General features: G+C 40.2%; 1 protein-coding gene across 1 annotated transcript; it reads left to right on the forward strand.

The window, feature by feature from the left end:
- The first annotated feature begins 161 nt into the window (after positions 1-161).
- apbb1 (amyloid beta (A4) precursor protein-binding, family B, member 1 (Fe65)) lies at positions 162-14,998 on the forward strand. Its single transcript, XM_027999770.1, is given in 16 exon segments — positions 162-224; positions 227-423; positions 3,288-3,922; positions 5,027-5,232; positions 5,317-5,376; positions 6,782-6,861; positions 6,950-7,016; positions 7,556-7,702; positions 8,080-8,207; positions 8,871-8,876; positions 8,996-9,110; positions 9,196-9,280; positions 10,678-10,758; positions 10,843-10,958; positions 11,759-11,935; positions 12,835-14,998. Coding segments are annotated over 16 exon segments (2,304 nt in total). The 5' UTR covers positions 162-176; the 3' UTR covers positions 12,991-14,998.
- Positions 14,999-18,864: the final 3,866 nt, after the last annotated feature.

Below are 18,864 nucleotides of genomic sequence, written 5' to 3' on the forward strand. Positions count from 1 at the left end.
AATTTGAAGAACAAGGAAAAGAAAGACAAAACAAAACTTGAGTGTTTACAATATATTTGACAACTTTCACACATTAATATTTCTCCCTCATGTTCTGTATGTGTCCAATGTTCATGTTTTCCCGGAAAACTATGCATGGCAGATTTATCGCACTGAGAACAGATTCAGCGGATGTCATGTCCAAAAGCAGCGAACAGCAGCGTCGCCTTTTCCCTGACGTCCCTCCTCCTCTCTGGGAACCGAGGGGCTGCGGTGGGCTCGGGCCGTGACGAGTATCCGTGACGCAGCTTCGTCCTCCATCACTAGCAGTGCCCACAGGCTGAAAACACCCAGAATCCGAGCGAGCCATCACGACCAATGGCAATATGTAGTTAACTCGCACGGTTTACCACATTGCGATAGCAGGAGGGTTTGGTGGAGTCGGTAAGTTGACGTTCTTAAAACCGGGTTTGACTAATGAGTCCAGCCGCAGCCATTTAATAGCGTATTTCTGCGAACGTTAGCCAGCTAGCTAAATGGGAAGCTAGCATTAGCCTAGCAAAGAAAACGGCGATGATGGCGGATGATGCCCGTTACTTCCAGCTGAGTTGCTTGCATCAGAGTAGCATGAATATATTCTAAATATAGCATTCAGGGCATAAAGATTAAATGTAAAATGAGTTTTCGTGGATTGTCACTGACTATTTCGGTCGTATTGTCTTCCATAAGGGGTCGTCTTGGCAAATGGAAGGTGAAGCTGCTGAAGTACGTTTGTGATTTGACTAGCCACGCCAGCAGTGAAAGTAACCACAGTCAACGCCAACCCTAATATATCAACAAGACTCAGACTTCAAAGCAAAAATTGAGACGCTCCCAGTTGTACTATTTTAACAGTGTCTGTGGCAGGGTTCGTATATAATAATCACAACACGGTTATATAAAGGATAGAAAATCCTTTATCAGGATTCCTTCATCCGGCCTGCACAAAGACCGTAAGGCCTGTTTTCCGAGTGCACTTTAATCAGGTGTCAGTGAATTAGTTTATGTTTGTAAAGCCCTTGTCATTTATTCGAAAGTTAATCAGGAGGTTTTATAAATGTTAGAAGAACAAGCATTCAGTTTAAAAAAAAGACTATGGAATTTTTGGATACATAAATTGAATATAGCAAACTTTAAACTTCATATTTCTTAAAAGTGAACAAAAGTAAACAGTAATATTAACGACACCTGTTTGAATACTGACATTTGTGGCTTTCCAGGACACAAATATTAAGATTGTTTTGTAAATGAAGTGAGAAGTGGGAGTTTTCTTCCATTTCTCGGAATTACATTCCAGGCAAGAGATGAGAGAAAGTGGAGGTGGAGCAATAACCATGCAATATTTTAAGCATAGCATAAGAAATATTTTACACACCAAGACAATATTGCAAAATCACATTTTGCAGTATTGTCCCAGTGTAAAGTAAAGGTATTCAGATCAAAATGGAAATGGACAAGAACTAAACATATTGTCTGTTTCGTTGGTTCTGCGGTGGAGCAGCGGTTAAGCACAAGCTACATAAGTAGGCCTTAGTCCTCGTCGGCTATCGCAGGTTCGATTCCCAGCCTCTCTCTCTTTACCTGCTTTCCTGCCTTTGGCACTTTCTAATAAAGGCAACTAGAGCTAAAAAAAAAAAATATATATATATTTATGTTTGAAATAAAGATAAACATTTGAAAGACAATAATACAGAATTACTTAGCTTTTTTAAAATAAAAAAAAAATTACATCTAAAGACAGAACTGCATAAAATATTTTCAACAACTAACTTTCTTATTGTCAATTAGTAGCACAGCTGTCCTAGTTACGTAAAATGAAACTATGTGAAAAAATGTATTTGATAGATAACACACCCTCCTTTTGATGTCTCTTGATGTTTGGCCCTCAGTTTACTTATTTTTCCATTGTGAGGTACCAATCAGATGACCTAAACCAATCAGACTCTGCTTGTATCTGTTTTGTTTTGACTCTGTCCTTTCTCCCTGATGTGGGTGGGATTAGCTGTGTGAGAAACTGTGATGGTACACAGATCATGGAGCACAAACCTTCTGTGTGTCTGTAGTCGTCGTTGCGTCTCTGACCAGCAGATTTACAGCCTCAACGTTCATCTCTGAATAAGGAAATTGCTTCCTAAACAAGCTCACTGTAGATTTGATATTAGATCTATTATCTGTATGTCACAGTCTATGCCCATAGATCTGTAAACTGTCTGCACACACAAACAAATTCAGTGAATAAGAAAAATTGCTGTTCGGTGCAAGATTTAAGTACTACTGCACAGATATAATAATTTTTCATGTGCCAGAAATAAAATAATTCATTGCAGTTTTTACAGTCTTTGGCAATCAGCATAGCTAACATAGGGCTGCACAATAAATCACTAATAAAATGTATGGTGATAGACACATGATCAATAGCAACAGATAATGTCTGAAAGAGTGTTCAATAGTTTCATTGAACTCCAATCCAGAACCGCACAGCATTCTGGGGGATGTAGGCAAAGGAAAGGCTGTAGCTGCTCAGTGTTTGCTGGCTCAGAAAGGTGGGCGGCATCAACAAACCAACTCACTCTCTAGTTACCTAGCAACTGCATGTTGAGCAACTGTTTAAGGTTTCGCCACCGTGCCTCATAATGGCTTAAAAATAAAAATATTGCGGCGCGGAGGGAAAACTGTAGCTAAAACATTTTCTTAATCCAAGAGATTCTCGACTTACTTTTAGGCTATATACAGTTCTGGAAAAAATTAAGAGACCACCACAAAATGATCAGTTTCTCTGATTTGACTTTTTATTAATCTGTGTTAAGAGTAAAATGAACATTGTTCTTTTATTCTATGAACTAATGACATGTCTCCAAAATTTCAAGCAAAAATGTTAGTATTTATTTGCAAAAAAATGAGAAAAGGTCAAAATCATGAAAAAGACGCAGTGCTTTCAGACCTCAAATAATGCAAAGAAAACAAGTTCATATTCATTTAGGAACATTGATGCTAATGTTTGAATTCAGGAAGAGTTCAGAAATCAATATTTGGAGGAATAACCAGGAGGTTTTTAGTGAGATTCAGTGCAGTGGGCTCTTCATTTTTTCCAGAGCTGTGTATATACCTCATATGCTTTACATTGTTTTAGCATATATATATATATAAATATATATATATAATACTTAATTCTGAAGGCGTGGCAGCTTTTATTTTGCCACCATCAATTCCCTGCAGAGCAAACCCTGATGTCTGTCAGTAAATGAAATCTCTGCGTCGTTTCCCCGCAGACCATTTGGAAGGGAAGCCACCATGGGCGGTCACGACGACGACGGCTCGTACGTCGTAAACAAACAAAAACAGGACGAAGAGCTGAAGAACAAGCTGAACGAAGGCAGCCACTGCAACAACGCCAAGCGGGTCAAAGAGGGCCAGAACCAGCTGCGCAAAGTCACTGAGAACCAGCAGGACCAGGACCACAACTGCAACATCAACCAGAATGGCAACAAGGACGACTTCCCTCTGCAGAACACCACTCAGGAAGAGCAGCAGGGAAACGAGGAGCAGACCAAGTCCCCCAAAGCGGCCATGACGCCCGGCCTCAGCCAGGAGGAGTCCAAGAACATCCTCAACGAGCCGCTGGTCATCCACGCGCTGGGGTCCGAAGAGGAGAAAGAGAAGGAGCGGGAGGAGGACGACAAGGAGAAAAACAACGACTGCGAGGGGCAGGAGGAGGCTTCGGATGGCGGCGGAGGAGAGAAACTCGCAGAGCGGAGTGACGTTGAGTCTCACAGGGAAGGCAGCGGCGTGGGGAGAAACGCCTGCCTCCTCTTCTCCAACATGAACGGCACCCCGAGTGACGAAGACCCCAGCTGGCCTTTGCTGCCTCAGGACAACTCTGACAATTCTCCAAATGGGAACAGAGGTAATCCGAAGCATTGATGATGCTATGTTCACACAGCAGGTCTTTTTTTTCTTTTGCTGAAATCGGATTTATTTTTGTTTGTTTTTTTTCTTATGCTACTAACTAAACCCAACTGCAATCAGACTTGCCTATGAACGGTTTGGGTTTCCAGAGTGAGCCACATGCACAGAAGCAGAATGTAGCCATCACACATCAGCGCAGAAGTAATAGTGGATCGATTTCAAACGAGAGCCAACAGTATCGTCACAAAATCAGAACAAGACAGCTGATAGCAGCGGCCCTTTGTGGTGCATTTACTGCAACTTCTGTAGAGAAGATGGATGTGTAGTTGGTGCTTTGATGAGTGGTGGGACTGTGTAGTGGTTTTCTGACATTAGCTCCTTTAAGAAGTCCAGAGTAATTATTTACAGACAGATGTCCTGCGTCTGGATTTTTCCGATACAGAATTCCAACACACGTCACATTAATGAGGCGAAAGACTGATAAAACACAGAAAACCGTTGGATTTGTCTCCGATTTCGTACTACATATGAAATATATGGAAGTGGCACAATTCAGATTTTTATTTTTTATTTTTCTTGAGGTGAAAAGATCGGAACTGAGCCATTCAGACTGCAGTAAATAACTTGGATATATTTTGCATATGAGCAAAAGAAGAAAAAAAACCTCCGATTTGGTTACATTGTCCTGCTTTGTGAACGAAGCCTGAATCTGTTGAACACACTAGCACTGACAGGACAGGCTTTCTTCCTACGTGATGTTATTCTGAGTCAACGCCACCCAAGCAGAACCATGGCTGAGTACTGACCAGGAAATGATGTCATCACCCCACGGTTTAATTGGTGTCAAAAATATTTGCATTTAGCACTTAATGTGAAGAAATCTTTATAAACTAAGATCTACATCATAAACTGCTCATTGGAATCTTCTTCCTTACTGGTTCATCCAAAGGTTTTTTGTTGTTTTTCTTGTCATATTTATTCCAAAATGTGTTGAAAGATTTTGATAGGTTCCTGTTGGTTCTGAGCCTTCTTAACCCCCAGACCCCTTTTTTTGTTTGTTTTGTTCATATTTCTATTTGTATTTATTTTGTTGAAACCATAGAATCTTTCTGGGACTCCAGCGCGTTTGAGACGGACACGGACCTGCCTTCCGGGTGGATGAGAGTGCGCGACACGTCAGGCACGTATTACTGGCATATTCCCACAGGCACCACCCAGTGGGAGCCTCCGTCACCTCTGGGGAAGGTCGGCGACTCCATGATGTCCTCCACCATGTCTCTGGAGACCACGCCCTGCGAGGAGCCGGAGGTGAGGGCAGCTGAACGCCTGGCTTAGTGACGGGTGGCTCAGAAACGGAATCAGACATTTCATAGAAAAAACTCTGTTCTCTAGGAAACCTGGGCTCAGCTTTCCAGCACAGATGATGGTGGCGATGAAGGGGAACTGTGGAAGGTTAGATAATGTCACACTCACTACTCTTAACTACTTTATTTCCTGGAGAAACAGCATCTTATGTGTTTATCTTTTTTCACTTTTTCATTGCTGTGGAAGCAGATGTGGAGTTCAGTCCCTCAGTACCAGGATGTTTGCAGTGTTTTTTGGGATTGCTGTTGACTAAAATGACTCACTTTGTGACACCTTTCTTCAAAGAGTTGTAATCAAAGTTGCAATTTATTTATTTTTTTTTGTCAAAACCTGGTTTCCTCCCTGATTCTTTGCTTGTTCTATTGCGGGAAAAATGATTTCTTTTAAATATGTGAAAAGTAACAATTTTTGTCCATAAATGAAAGAGGATTGAGCTTATTCCTGGCATAGTAAGGGATGTACAGTATGTAACAACAACATTAGTATTCTTGTCAACAAGCTTAACATGATAAACTGGCGTTGATTCACTATTTAGCTAACATTATCTGAATGCAGCAGCTTTACCCCACTCACTGTTTGCTTGCCTTTTGGCTGGTTTTCAAGAGACGTCATGAAACAGGAACTTAAGCTAGATGGAGGCTCAGGATTGGTCAAAATTCTGCCGAATTGCAGCGATTGGTCGGAAAAGAAGGAAATATGGAAAACGTTCATGCAATTGGTCAGATTTGGGGGAGAAAGTTGCAAGTTTGCACAAAATTTGCAATTGATGAGTGAATTTGTGATTTGAACTTCCTGGAGGGATTGATAGATACTTGGTGTTATTTCATGTTCCACCTCTCTGCCTATATACGGTATTTAATTCTACAGTGATCTGTCATTGTCCATACAGATACTGGAGCTAGTGAAAGGCTGTATGTTAGAAACGATGCCATTTAACTGGGTCACTATCTGCCTCTTATGGTCTTCCTATGAAATTATACGGAAGAGGATTTAGGCTCACTGGGGGGGAAAAAACCAATTCTGGCTTTAATGCATTGTTGAAAATAAAATAATAGTAAATTTCCACCAAAATATCTCAGAAGTTTTCTAGAAAACAATCTTGGAAGATTCAAAAGTTGAAAATGTTTTTTGTTTTTTTTTTTTCACAAAAAATACCCCATTTCTTTCTAGCTTAAATGTGATGTTTGAAACTCAGAAATTAAAAAAAACAAAACATTTTTTAGAACATTTTGGAGAATTCTAGCCAAATTTTCTGAGTTTTTGACAGAAATGTCCTCCTTTTCTTTTCTTCTGTCAGTAGTGTGTGCCGTCGCAGAATGCTGACTTGATCTCAGAAGATTAAAGTCAGAATTCTGAGAAACAGTCGTTCTTTTCTTCTTTTTTTCCGTGGCCCTAATCCTCCTCTGTGAGCTGTAGCGTTGTGTCAAGTTGTCATCGTCATTTACGCTCTTTGGCAAAACTTACTAACATAAACTGCCATGTTTGTCCTCAGGACGAGGGAGAAGCTGCATCTGACCAGAGTCTGAAAGAGTTTGAAGGAGCAACTCTACGCTATGCATCTATCAACTTAAAGTAAGCAGCAGGATTTTATATTTACGGTCTAAATGCTGCCAGTCTTAACCTTCTTTTAAATGTATTCTTTATTCTTTTGTTTTTGCAGCTACAACTGCTCCCAGTCAGAGGAGGAGGAAAAGATCGCTCCACGGTGCACAGATCTAGAGACCAAGGTGAACAAGGAATCAGTTTGGGGAAAAACTCTTAGGACAAATGTGGCAAATGCTTTGCTTCTTTGTAGATGCATAAAAAAGGAACAGAAGTTATTCTGGCCTGAAGGGGATTATTATTATTAGGTTGTTTTTTTTACTTTTCCTGCCAGCTAGATCAATTTAATCTGGGGCCTAAAAAAAAAGCAAAACCGTGATTATGAGCAAGAGAAAAAATGTCAATATCAGGTTTTTGGGATTTTTTATGGTACATTTTAAAACACGAGTTGATCCATTGTTAAAATACATAATCATGAAATGGTGAAAAATAGTAAAACAGTAACAAAAGTAAATAAACCAGAGTTAGGATTTCAAATGACTATTTAGCCTCTGATACAGAATCAGTCATAGACTGGAGAAAAGAGACGAGTTCTTAGCTGACATTTAAAGCTGCATAAACATGTAGAGGTTCGCTGTTCCACAGTCTTTAATCAGAAACTGAATTTAAGAATCCCCAGGCGCCCGAGCGTATGAGTTCATCATGTTGTCTCTGTCGCTGTCAGTGTTTCGCCGTGCGCTCTCTGGGCTGGGTGGAGATGTCCGAGGAGGACCTGGCGCCCGGAAAGAGCAGCGTGGCCGTCAACAACTGCATCCGGCAGCTCTCCTACCACAAACACAACCTCCACGACACCGCTGGGATCTGGGGGGAGGTGAGAGTCGTCACCTGTCGCCACAGCAACACGCCCCGCGCGAGAACTTGCACTCCTTGAAAATGTTGAGGATTCATGCGCCGAGTCCAGCCTGTTCTTGTGAAGCTCCCACAAATTCTTGAATGGGCTTTGCTTAACAATCCTATTAAGTCTGACGTTATCCCTTTTGCTTCTGCACTTTTTCCTTCCACTCAACTTTCGGAGTGCATTTTTCTAAATATACAAGTTGCTGATTTTCTAGGACTTAATTTGTGGTTTTCATTATCTATAGACTATAATCATCAACATTACAAGTTGAATTCCGTTACGCTCTTGTAATGAAAAAAATTCAAATGTTGCGTGTTGTTCCTCATGCTGAGCGTGTGCGCCCCCTGCAGGGTAAGGACATGCTGATGGTCCTGGAGAACAACACCATGAACCTGATCGACCCTCTGGGCCAGACTCTGCTTCACTCTCAGCCAATCGGAAGCATCCGTGTGTGGGGCGTCGGCAGAGACAACGGAAGGTCAGACCTGGCATTAAGGCGGCGTGTAGTTTTCCACTCTGACATGTCATATTTTAGTTTCTGATGTCGTATTTAATGGATTCAGGGTTTCCCCCAGGAAACCTGCTAACGCCAGTGTGGGTTTTTGTACTTTAAAAATATTAACATTTTTAGAGTACATGTACAATCCATGTAACAAAACCTATATTTAATAGTTATCTCATCGATATAGTATCTATTTCATTTTAGCTAAACTAAATAGTGGAAATTGATTAATTACAAATTATATAATGTTAAAACGTGCAGTACAATTATGAACAATTATTTGTAAAAATTCCATGAGAAAAACTAAATTAGCATCTATTAAAAAAAAGCCAACAATTGGTCAATATGAAATATTAATATTGGATATTTATATTAAGTAATATAAAATTTAATATACTCAGTTGAAGTGCAGGTGATCTTCCTGACTGGCGGATTCTGTTATGTTGGTTTGTCTCCATTTAGCTAGTCATTAAAAACAAGGAACTCTGTATATGTGGCTTCTGCTGCCCTCTGCTGGATGTTTTCTACAACTTCAGCTGAAATATCCCACTAATCCTTTCTGCCATCTGGATTCTAACAGCTGTCTTGTTTGTTTGTTGTTTTTTTTGTCTTTCATGCTGCTCTATCCATCCTTAACAGGGAAAGGTATATTTTAACAATTACTCTTTGGAAAATGTATTATATGTGATTCTGCATGTTTTACATTAATAAAAGTAGAACTAAAAACAGGGGGAAAAAAATGTGCTTTTGGTTTTCCCCTGTAGGGATTTTGCTTATGTTGCTCGGGACAACCTCACCCAGGTGCTGAAGTGTCACGTTTTCCGCTGCGATTCGCCCGCCAAGAACATCGCCACCAGCCTGCACGAGATGTGCTCAAAGGTAGGTTTTTCCTCCGATTTCATTTTAACGTATTCAGGTTATTTTCCCCCTGAAAATAATATACAATGTTACTATTTCTCTTTAGATCATGACGGAGAGAAAGGCAAACAAGCCAGGCGTGCGCAGACTCAACTCTGACCCAAGTAAACCGTTTGGCATCCCTGTTGAAGGTAAAATGGAAACATTTCAACATTTGAACATTTTTCTGTTTTATTAACTAGGCCTGTCGCGATAAATCAATTAATCATATGATAAATTAAAACTATCGACGTCATTTTAATTATCGGCATTATCGTCTCTTCCGGTCTTTTTCTCTTTCTGTTAATGACACTGAACGAAAAAAAGGCTCAGCTCCGGTGCTCTCCACTGACCCTCCCTTCCTCATTTCCTTAGTGTAAAGCCCAGCGCACACTACACGATCTTAGAGCTGTCGGCTGATTGTCGGCCCATTTTCAAAACCTGAGAACACACATTAGCCGACAGAAATCCTAGTTATAACGGTTCGATCGGGTTCCTTCCTGCCCTGTGGTGTCCAACAATGGGCACAAAATAATGGCTACAAGTTCAGTGAACTAATTTTAAACTCAGGCTAATTTTAAACTCAATGTTTACTACAATCTACCTGCAATGCATGTTGCTAGAGTCAGCGTAAAGTCCTGACTGAATGAAAATCATTAGAACCTATTTACGTCACGTTAACGAAGAACAGCTGAAAAGTTACCGGGTTTATCAACTGCGGTAGCAATTTCGCTCCAACTCCTCCTCTTGTCATTTCTATATTCTTTGGACAAAATGTTGACTAAACATTAATGTTGTTTCCACATATTACCTCCAATGTCCGCTGGACTTCGGGTTGCAGCTGTTTGGGATTCCCCTCTGTAATTTTCCCTCAGAAAGCAGGAGGAGAATCCGTGCTTTCTGATTGGCTACCTGTCACATTCAACAGGCTGCTAAAGCCCAGTCGGATCCAAACCCCCCAAATCAGAGCGAAGATCTACCATAACACACCACACACTACAGGATGATCGGTTATAAAATCGTAAACAACAATCTTAGAAAGACCAACGTTCTAAGATTGTTGTAAGGGGAAAATCGGGGCAAAAAAATCATGTAGTGTGAATTATTGCATCAGGTAGTCGATGTGCCCATCTTCTCTATTTACATCTAATTATTACTGAAGGGCAACATAATATACAGACTTCATAATCTGCACTCTTTAGGTTGAATGCAGTATTTATTTCCACTTTGGCTTTATGTTTAGTTTTTATCAAGTACATTTTTTGTTAATGGAGACTGAGAATCCATTTTATTTTTGGTTTTGTTTATTTTGTTTATCGGTTCCAGTGTTAAATATTCTTTTGAAAATAAAGTGTATTTATCTTTGGCAGGAAATCGCATACATTATTATGTCATTTCCATTAAATCAGTGTAAAAAGGTCTTCAAACAATATTATCGTTTATCGCAATAATGTTTGAGACAATTAATCGCTCAGCAAAATTTGTTATCGTGACAGGCCTATTATTAACCCAGACAATCGAGTAATAAAAATATTTTCTGCCTCAACAGAGTTTCCTGCTCCAAAAAACGAGCTCTTCCAGCGCTTCCATGTTTATTACCTTGGTTGTATACCAGTGGCCAGACCAGTCGGTGAGCAAAGTCAGAGATTTCATCCGCATTATTAATACAACTTTTATTGAATTTACTGAATATTTCTTTGTGCGTTTCTGACAGGAATGGAGATACTGAATGAAGCGTTGGAGTTTGCGATGGCTGGCAGGGATAAAAACGACTGGACTCCTGTTTCTGTCAACGTGGCACCAGCCACCCTCACTATACTGTCAAAACAGGTACAAACTTCACCATGGCAACCAGGCCTGTCACGGTAACACGTTTTACTGGATGATAAATTGTCCCAGTAATTGTTGAGATAAATAATATTGTTTTCTTGAAATCATTTTCGAGTAATAGATCGATATTGACATAAGAATTAAGTTAAACTTTTAATTTTGTAAGAAATGCTCCTAATGCTGGAACTGGAAGACACTTTAAAAATCCAGAATAAAAACAATAAGTAAGAGAAACTAACTCTGTATTAGAGCTCATTTCAATTTGTCATTTGGTTAATTGCTTAATACCACAACAGATTTAATTTATTGATTGTAATATTTGTCTGCTGTATGTTTAAAAATTGACGTGTTTTTAAAAAAAAAAGTATTTAAGCCTGTCACAATAAATCAATGAATCGCATTGTAAATTAAAATGAGCTCCACAACTTCCTCTCTGATCATTAATATGTTCTGAAGGGCAGTTTTCTTTACAGAAACATAATAATCCATTTTATTTATGGTTTTTGTTGTAAATGGTTTTTATTTCAGTTTTATTTATTGTTCTTGGATGTCATTTTATTCTGGATATTTAAAATATCTGTTAATTAGTCTTGAGAGGACAAATTAGCATTATTATCCCAGCATCAATATATTACTTGAAAACAATATTATCATTTATCTCAATAAAAACTGGGACGACTTATCATCCAGCAGAATGTCTCATCTCGACAGGCCTAATTGGGTAGACATCTTGTATTAGCGATTTAATTCCTGGTGATGTGACTGAATGATTTCGTCCTGCCGACGTCTCTCCCCCCCAGGATGACGAGGTCCTGTCGGAGTGCAGGGTGCGCTTCCTGTCGTTCATGGGCGTGGGGAAGGACGTCCGCACCTTTGCTTTCATCATGGCCGAAGGCCCGCAGGAGTTCACCTGCCACATGTTCTGGTGTGAGCCCAACGCTGCCAGTCTGAGCGAGGCCGTTCAGGCTGCTTGCATGGTGAGTCTCAGAAGAAGGAATGCCATGGCAAACATGTTGCAGATGGAACGGTTCATAAAAATCGGATCGGACTGAATTGCACATGCAGAGTTTAGTTCTAGTTTTAGTCAATAAACTGGTCACGCAAGAATGAGAGTCTGTAGGAAAGGACCAGTTCTACTTCCTACGGATATTTGGGCCTTGAAAGAATAAAAGAATAGCTGGAACTCACTATGTAAGATTTGAGAAGAGTGCACGCCTCCATATTGCAGCAAGGCTGATACATTGAATGTTCATTGCTAGAGTTAGTTTTATAGCCCTCTTTAATCGAACTATAGTTGTTGTCCGGTTTGCTTGAGAAGGTGTGACTGCATAATCAAACTCTGATGCACCTGAAAATCTAGTTCTTTGTTGGGTCAAGTGAACTCTGGTGCAGTTTGAACGCATATGTGAACGCCAAGCGGACCGTAAGTTGCTCTAAAAGCAGGAAGCAGACTGTAGCGCAAGGCAGTTTGAATAAATGGAGCCAAAACAAACAAGCCAGTCTAGTGCTAGCTAGAAATGGCTCATGGTCTTTAGCCAAAGACAAAAGAGAAATCCAACAACCGCTAAAATCTGACACTTCAGTTTTGTTTACAGTTGGTGCAGAAAGAAGTTGCGCTCGGCGTCTTCTTCAGAGGTTTTTGTGTCGTTTCCTTCAGTAGTTGTTGGTGCAGCGCCACCCCAGGCGATTGGGGGAACAGGTTTTTCATAGTGTTTGGTTTGTTTGACACATTGCAGTGTGAAAGCAAACTGCACCAGCTGAAACGTTGCAACTTTGCTCCCCAATCGAACCGAGTCTACCGTTCTATCAGGTATGAAAACATCCCTATTTAACACCACTAACCCTCTGGAGTTTTTTTTGTTTGTTTGCTTTTCAGCTTCGCTACCAGAAGTGTTTGGATGCCCGCCCCCCCAGCCTGGCCTCCTGCCTGCCCACCCCTCCCGCTGACTCTGTGGCCCGCCGGGTTAAGAAAGGTGTTCAGAGTCTGCTGGGCACCTTTAAGAGCTACAGGTCAGGTTCTCAGTCCCCGTAAGCCGGCGAGAGGACCCTCTACTGTCCGCCAAACGCCAATGTCCAATCACAGCAGGGCCCCTCCTCACCCCCCCACCTGTCCCCTTTAATCCACCTTGCCGCCGTCTCTCGTGTGCAGTCTGTAGTGTCTTTAGTGTGAGGTAGATCTTCACACAAACCCCTCACATCAAACATCTTCTTTTGTGTTTTTTTAACAAAATCGTTGAATGTTTGACACGGATGTAATATTTTTACCCGCCGACACAAGAATTCCCACCGAAGCGCTCCGCCGGTCGTCAACCGCAGAACTTTCTGTACCGTCTGATGGCGTCATAACCCCCCAGCCCCGTAGTCGTACGTCTCCCAGGCGATGTAATTTAGTCTTCCAGTGACCTCCTCCACTGACTGGATCGTAGTGCGTTCTCTTGTCATTCTGCATGGACATTCGCAATTTCAGCGCTAGCGTGCAATAACCAGATGTTTCCGTACGACGTGATGATTTTTTAAAAAATGTTATCTTTAGTAACGAGCGGGTCTTCATCGATCGAGCGCGAGAGGCTTAAATGGAACAAACAGAGCCATGATGAAAGTCATTCTCTCCTGGCGATAATAGTAATAAAGCTGCAAACTCTGGGTTTTCTTCACAACTGTTTACCACCAACAAAAAGCGACTGAATCGTACTGTATACTCTCACCACGAGCTGCATGTTTTGATAGCGTAGATGACTGCTGTCTGCAGCAGGGTAGTGCTCAAGAGCCATCAGTGTAACCTATAAATATATATATATATTTTTTTGTGTGTGTGTGTTTCTGTATTGGAGGGGAAATGAGGAAGTTAGAGGTGATGTGATGTTTGTGTACCATAGGCATGTCACTCTAGTTAGTGTCAGTGTTCATCTTTAAGCTAGCTTAGGGAGTTAAACCTCTTGTGTAAAAGAGAATTTTTGTTTTATTTTCTGTTTGTTTTGGTGTGTGTGTGTGTGGCCCCCGGTCTCTCTGGTTATTGTTTTATTATTATTCTTTTTTTTTTTTTTTTTTCCACACACTAAAGTGTAAACACCAAACACGATTTCTACATTAACTCGTTAAATTTAGTTTTTATAAAGACTCACACTACTAGCCAAGTTGTATTTTACCTTCTTGTCCGTCGTAAGTGGTCAGTACTGTATGTAGCACAATAGTAAAGCTCATCCCTAATGTTGAAGACGCCGTGTGGAAGGCGTTTCAGAGCGTTACATGAATCAACTTCTAGTCCGATTCACCCAGATAAGAAAGAAGAACGAACGGCGTTTTTGGTGTTTTTGGATTTAAACCACAAATTTTGACAGTTGAAAAATTGCCCACCTGAATTATTAAGGGCCAAAAATGCCACAGTTTTCTATAAATGTCAAATACGTAAAATTACTCTTAGTATTTTTAATTGTTTTAGTACTTTATAGGACATAACAGTGGTGGTATTTAAAAGGATTCAAATCTTTATTTTTTATAATCCCAGAGCACCATGAATTGATCTGCATGTCATCTGCTGTGCAGAATAATCAATGTAATCTGTGTTTTCTATCCGATGAGCCTTAATGACAGTTTAAGGAGCATATATCTTCATTTTTACAACAGTTTGGGCTGTTTTTAAGCTTTATAACTTTTTATTATTGCTCAGATTGACAAAATCTAAATTGTGAAAAATACAACTAGGCTCTAGGACACTGGGAACAAATCCGAAGAGCGTTTGGAAGACCAAACGTGAGCATCCTACTGGCAGTGAAAACAAGCAGAGAGCTGCTATCAGAGGCGCTCTTTCATTTGGCTCAGACACCGAAGAAAATAACTACTGTACTGATTTTACTGGTAGCGAAAAACATTATTGTTGTTCTGGCTGTTGACTTCCTGAAAAACATTTTTCTGATAGCTTATGGATTTATTTTATTTATTTTTTTAAATTAGTGCTAATGTGAATATGTATGCTTTTTAAACCCTTTCATGACAGGCTGAAGCACAGGACATATTAAATAAATACTGAACTTTTCCATTTTTAAAAAATAAATGTCATTGTTAATGATTTAACATATTTAGTTGTGTTTTTAGTAGTAAACTGACACATTTCTATACATACTGAGATATTTGTTAGATTGTGGCACTTTAGGCCCTTGGTTCTCATCAGCTGTTACTGAACAAAGTTTTGTCAGGTAAATCGGAAAACACGGTGCCAAAAGGGATTGTCATTCCGTTAAACATACAAACACCAAACATTTGGTAACACGTTATTTGACGGGTAGTGAATAAGACTGTCATAACACAGTCATAAACATGACATAAAACCTGTCATGAAGATGAGTAAGTCTTCATGAATATTTATGACTGTTGTCATAAAGTGTCATTTTTTAAATCATGACACTTTTAATACAAAGTTAACATTATTGAAAATGTCTTTGTTATGACGACTTGAAATTAACCAAGAAATCATGATCTGGCATAAATGTGTTACAAAAGTATTACTGATGAAACTTTCAAAATTATGTAGCTTTATGTTATTAAAGCTAAAGTTTAATGACAGGTGTTATGTCATGTTTATGACGGCGTCATGACAGTCTTATTCACAACCCGTCAAAGTCTTACCAAACTTTTAAGCATATCTAAGAGACACATTCACGTTCAGAGGTTCGCTGCGGCGATTCCTGTGACGGATCTTTTTGTCATATCTGGTTGTGAAAGCAACGCTGTGTCTGTCATGGCTCCTAAAACTCTTTCCAACTTCGTCACGACATGAGATAAAACACTACAGAAGTCGACTCTACGTTCACTCATGTAACTAACTGCCTTGTCACTCACGTGTCACATGGAGTTATTGTTGTTTTCTCCACATGGTTTTCTGAAGATTGCTGTGTCCGGTCTGATTAAAAGAAAATTGATTAATTTATTACTGGTCATGTAAATTAGGTGTAAAAAAAAAAATGGATGTATATAAAAGTCACTGCACAATAAATGTGGACATATCATCAATGTTTTCCTTTGTGGGTTTGTTTTTTCATGTTAATGTACACCATGGAGTTTAAAGGGGCAGTATTCTATATTTTCCAGCCACATTGTGCCATTTTATAGCAGAGTCGGGTAATTGTTACCTTCAGTTATTATAAAAAGGCTATTTATCAAATATGACAAGAGACTTCACTTGGCAATTTAACGCCTTGAAATTGGGCCTCTGTCTCTTTAAGAAACTCCTGGTCTTTCCGATGCTCCGCCTTCAGGAAGTCATTATTGACTTGACCACTTGTCAGTGAGCAAGTTAATTCGCGTGTGATTTTAATTGTATTACTTATTTAATGGAAACACAATTGCAAAAAAAAAAAAATTGTTTTCAACATTATCAAAATATTGACAAAGTTTTGTGCACATTTGTAATGGAAGCGCAGCTACTGCGACCCAACCCTGGATAACAGGTTCATTCCAAAGTAGCAGGTGTTGACCCGTCTACATGTAAATTACTTTTAATCCCCCTTTTTTTTTTGTGAGGATTCGTGTCCATTTCCTTTTTTTCTTCATAAAGCTGTCTGCTCTTTATAATCCATAATAGAGCCATAAATGTGTGGGCGGAGCGGCTACAGCCTTAACCCAGCATGCACCGCTCCGGCCTCTTCATCCCCAGGTCACCTGTCCAGTTCGTGTTAGCAGTGCTGCCCCCACCTGGTGAGTTCAAAAGCATGGAGGGAGGGAGCTGCTCATTGTCTCCCAGAGCGATGGATCTGGAGATGAAAGGTTCGCATCAAGCAGCAGAGGCAGACCGGTGAGAACCACCAATAGCCACCTCCACAGTCACACAGACCAAGGCTGCTGTTGCTTCTAAGGGCCAGACTGGGGGCCCCCGGTGATCGGTGACACGCCTTCGCTCCGGGTCGGACAGATTAAACAGATCAAAGTCTGAAATGATTTCAGATGCAGCCTAAAACAGAATGTTGTGAGCTGTCAGAAACAGTCCAAACATCGCTTGGATCACTTCACAGGGCTGTCGGGTCGGGACAGTCAAACATGGATTAAATGTCTTATTCACTGAAAATCTTTGTTTTCCAGGTGACAGGCTGTGACGGCGCCTACAAAGTGGCTTCTTATTGTATTTGTGATTAGTTTGATTCCTAATTTACACACTCTCAGCTTTTTTGGTTTTTATTTGAAGGGCCACATTGTATTTTTTTTCTTCTTCAAACAATACATTTGATTCTGTTTCTGAGTTACTTGGCATTCTTCTGCCTCTCAATCAGCGCAAACATCAAGTGATTTTCGCTCAGTTTCGACGTTTCTAATCAGACGCTACAATCAGCTCCTTAATGGCTCAGTAAAATGTCTCCACGTTTACGTGATCCTCATTTCAAGAGCTGCTCACATCCGGAGCGCCACCATGTGGCTGCCATTTGCATTTCAACAGCTTTGGGTTGAACTGGCCTGACATTTAGCCATCAGTGTCACTCCGGAGGGAAGCTATAATCAGCTGATGTTTCGCTCCAGTTAAGGAATGTGCACATTGCAGAACACAGATTCAGTTAGAAATGGTAAACAAATGAGACCTTTGATTGTTTATGTCAGACGGTGTTGACTTATTTGGAGAAACATTTATCAAAGCGAAGCAAAACCAGCTGATGAGATTTATTTATTTATCTCATCTTGTGATGAGATTTATTGGTATTTCGTTTAAAGATGATTTTTTTAAAGTCTAAAATGTGTTTTACTGCAGTAACAATCTGACTTTCATAAATATTGTTTTTTTCTTAAAGGTTTAAATTTTTTCCTCTCTTTAGATCATCCCGCCTTTCGTGTACCTTTTAATTTTTTAGCTTTGGATTATTATCTGGTTGAAAAGACCCAGTAATGACCCAGTTAATGTTTGCTGTGGTTGATTTTTTACCTATAATCTCCCACTATTTCAAAGAGTTTGGAATACCAACACCTCCAGATCCTCAGCATTCACAGATCCTCCATCATACTTACTAGTCACATCTGTTAAGTAATCTGGAATGTTTCCTGCTGAAAAGTTCAATCGGGATTTTATTTGAGGACCAGTCAAGACCAAGCCTGGCCATGGCCTTCATATGCAGCATCTATGGATTCTCATGGCCCATCAATGCTTTATCTGGGCTTTCTCCCATTGAGCTGGATTTCTCTAATAGAATTTCAAACTGGCCAGTCAGAGAGAAGTTGTGAAAGATTGGTGTCAATGTTCTGCTCTGTTTTAGAATTGTATTCTGCCTATATGGGGTTGTAACTTGGCAACGGCAGCAGTGGAAGTGAACATCTCGGCCTCTCTTCCAAATATTGACTTAACATTAACAGCCATCTTGTTTGACTCAGCAGTTCTCTATTCTCAGTGAAGGATGGCTGTTTGTAGTGCAGGCAGCTTCCGATGAGCTACACAGCGTCAAACTGACGCTTTTCAAACTTCATGGCTAAATGTTAGCGCTTGGGTAAAATTCAATTCAATTCAAACTTCAACAGAGGCCACGCCTCCAGGAAGTAATCGTTTCTCAATAGCTGAGAGCCCAGACCTTCTGGACAGAGCAAAGCGTTGAACAAGGGGCTGTGCGATGTCTCCAGATGTTTTAGTAACACAGTCGTAAATCAAAAGGAATACATTTGTAAAACATCCAGAGGAAAGCTTCCAGAGACGGTGGGGAACACGTCCGACTTTTATTGTCACTCTAAAGGAAGCACAAAGAAAGGTAAGCTTTTGCACTTCATCAACTTTTTACACGCACCTTTCATTTCATATCCAAAATAAGCATTTTGTTTCAATCGAAACAATTCGAATCTATATTTGCCAGAAGGTATGAATATTTTTGGGCCTAACTGTAGGACTCAGTAGTCTTAAAAAGCTCCTAAAACTTTTAAAAGCAGCCCAGTGAACCCCAAAATG

This window comes from Xiphophorus couchianus, chromosome 18 (genome assembly GCF_001444195.1).
Source record: "Xiphophorus couchianus chromosome 18, X_couchianus-1.0, whole genome shotgun sequence".
NCBI classification, from domain to species: Eukaryota; Metazoa; Chordata; class Actinopteri; order Cyprinodontiformes; family Poeciliidae; genus Xiphophorus; species Xiphophorus couchianus.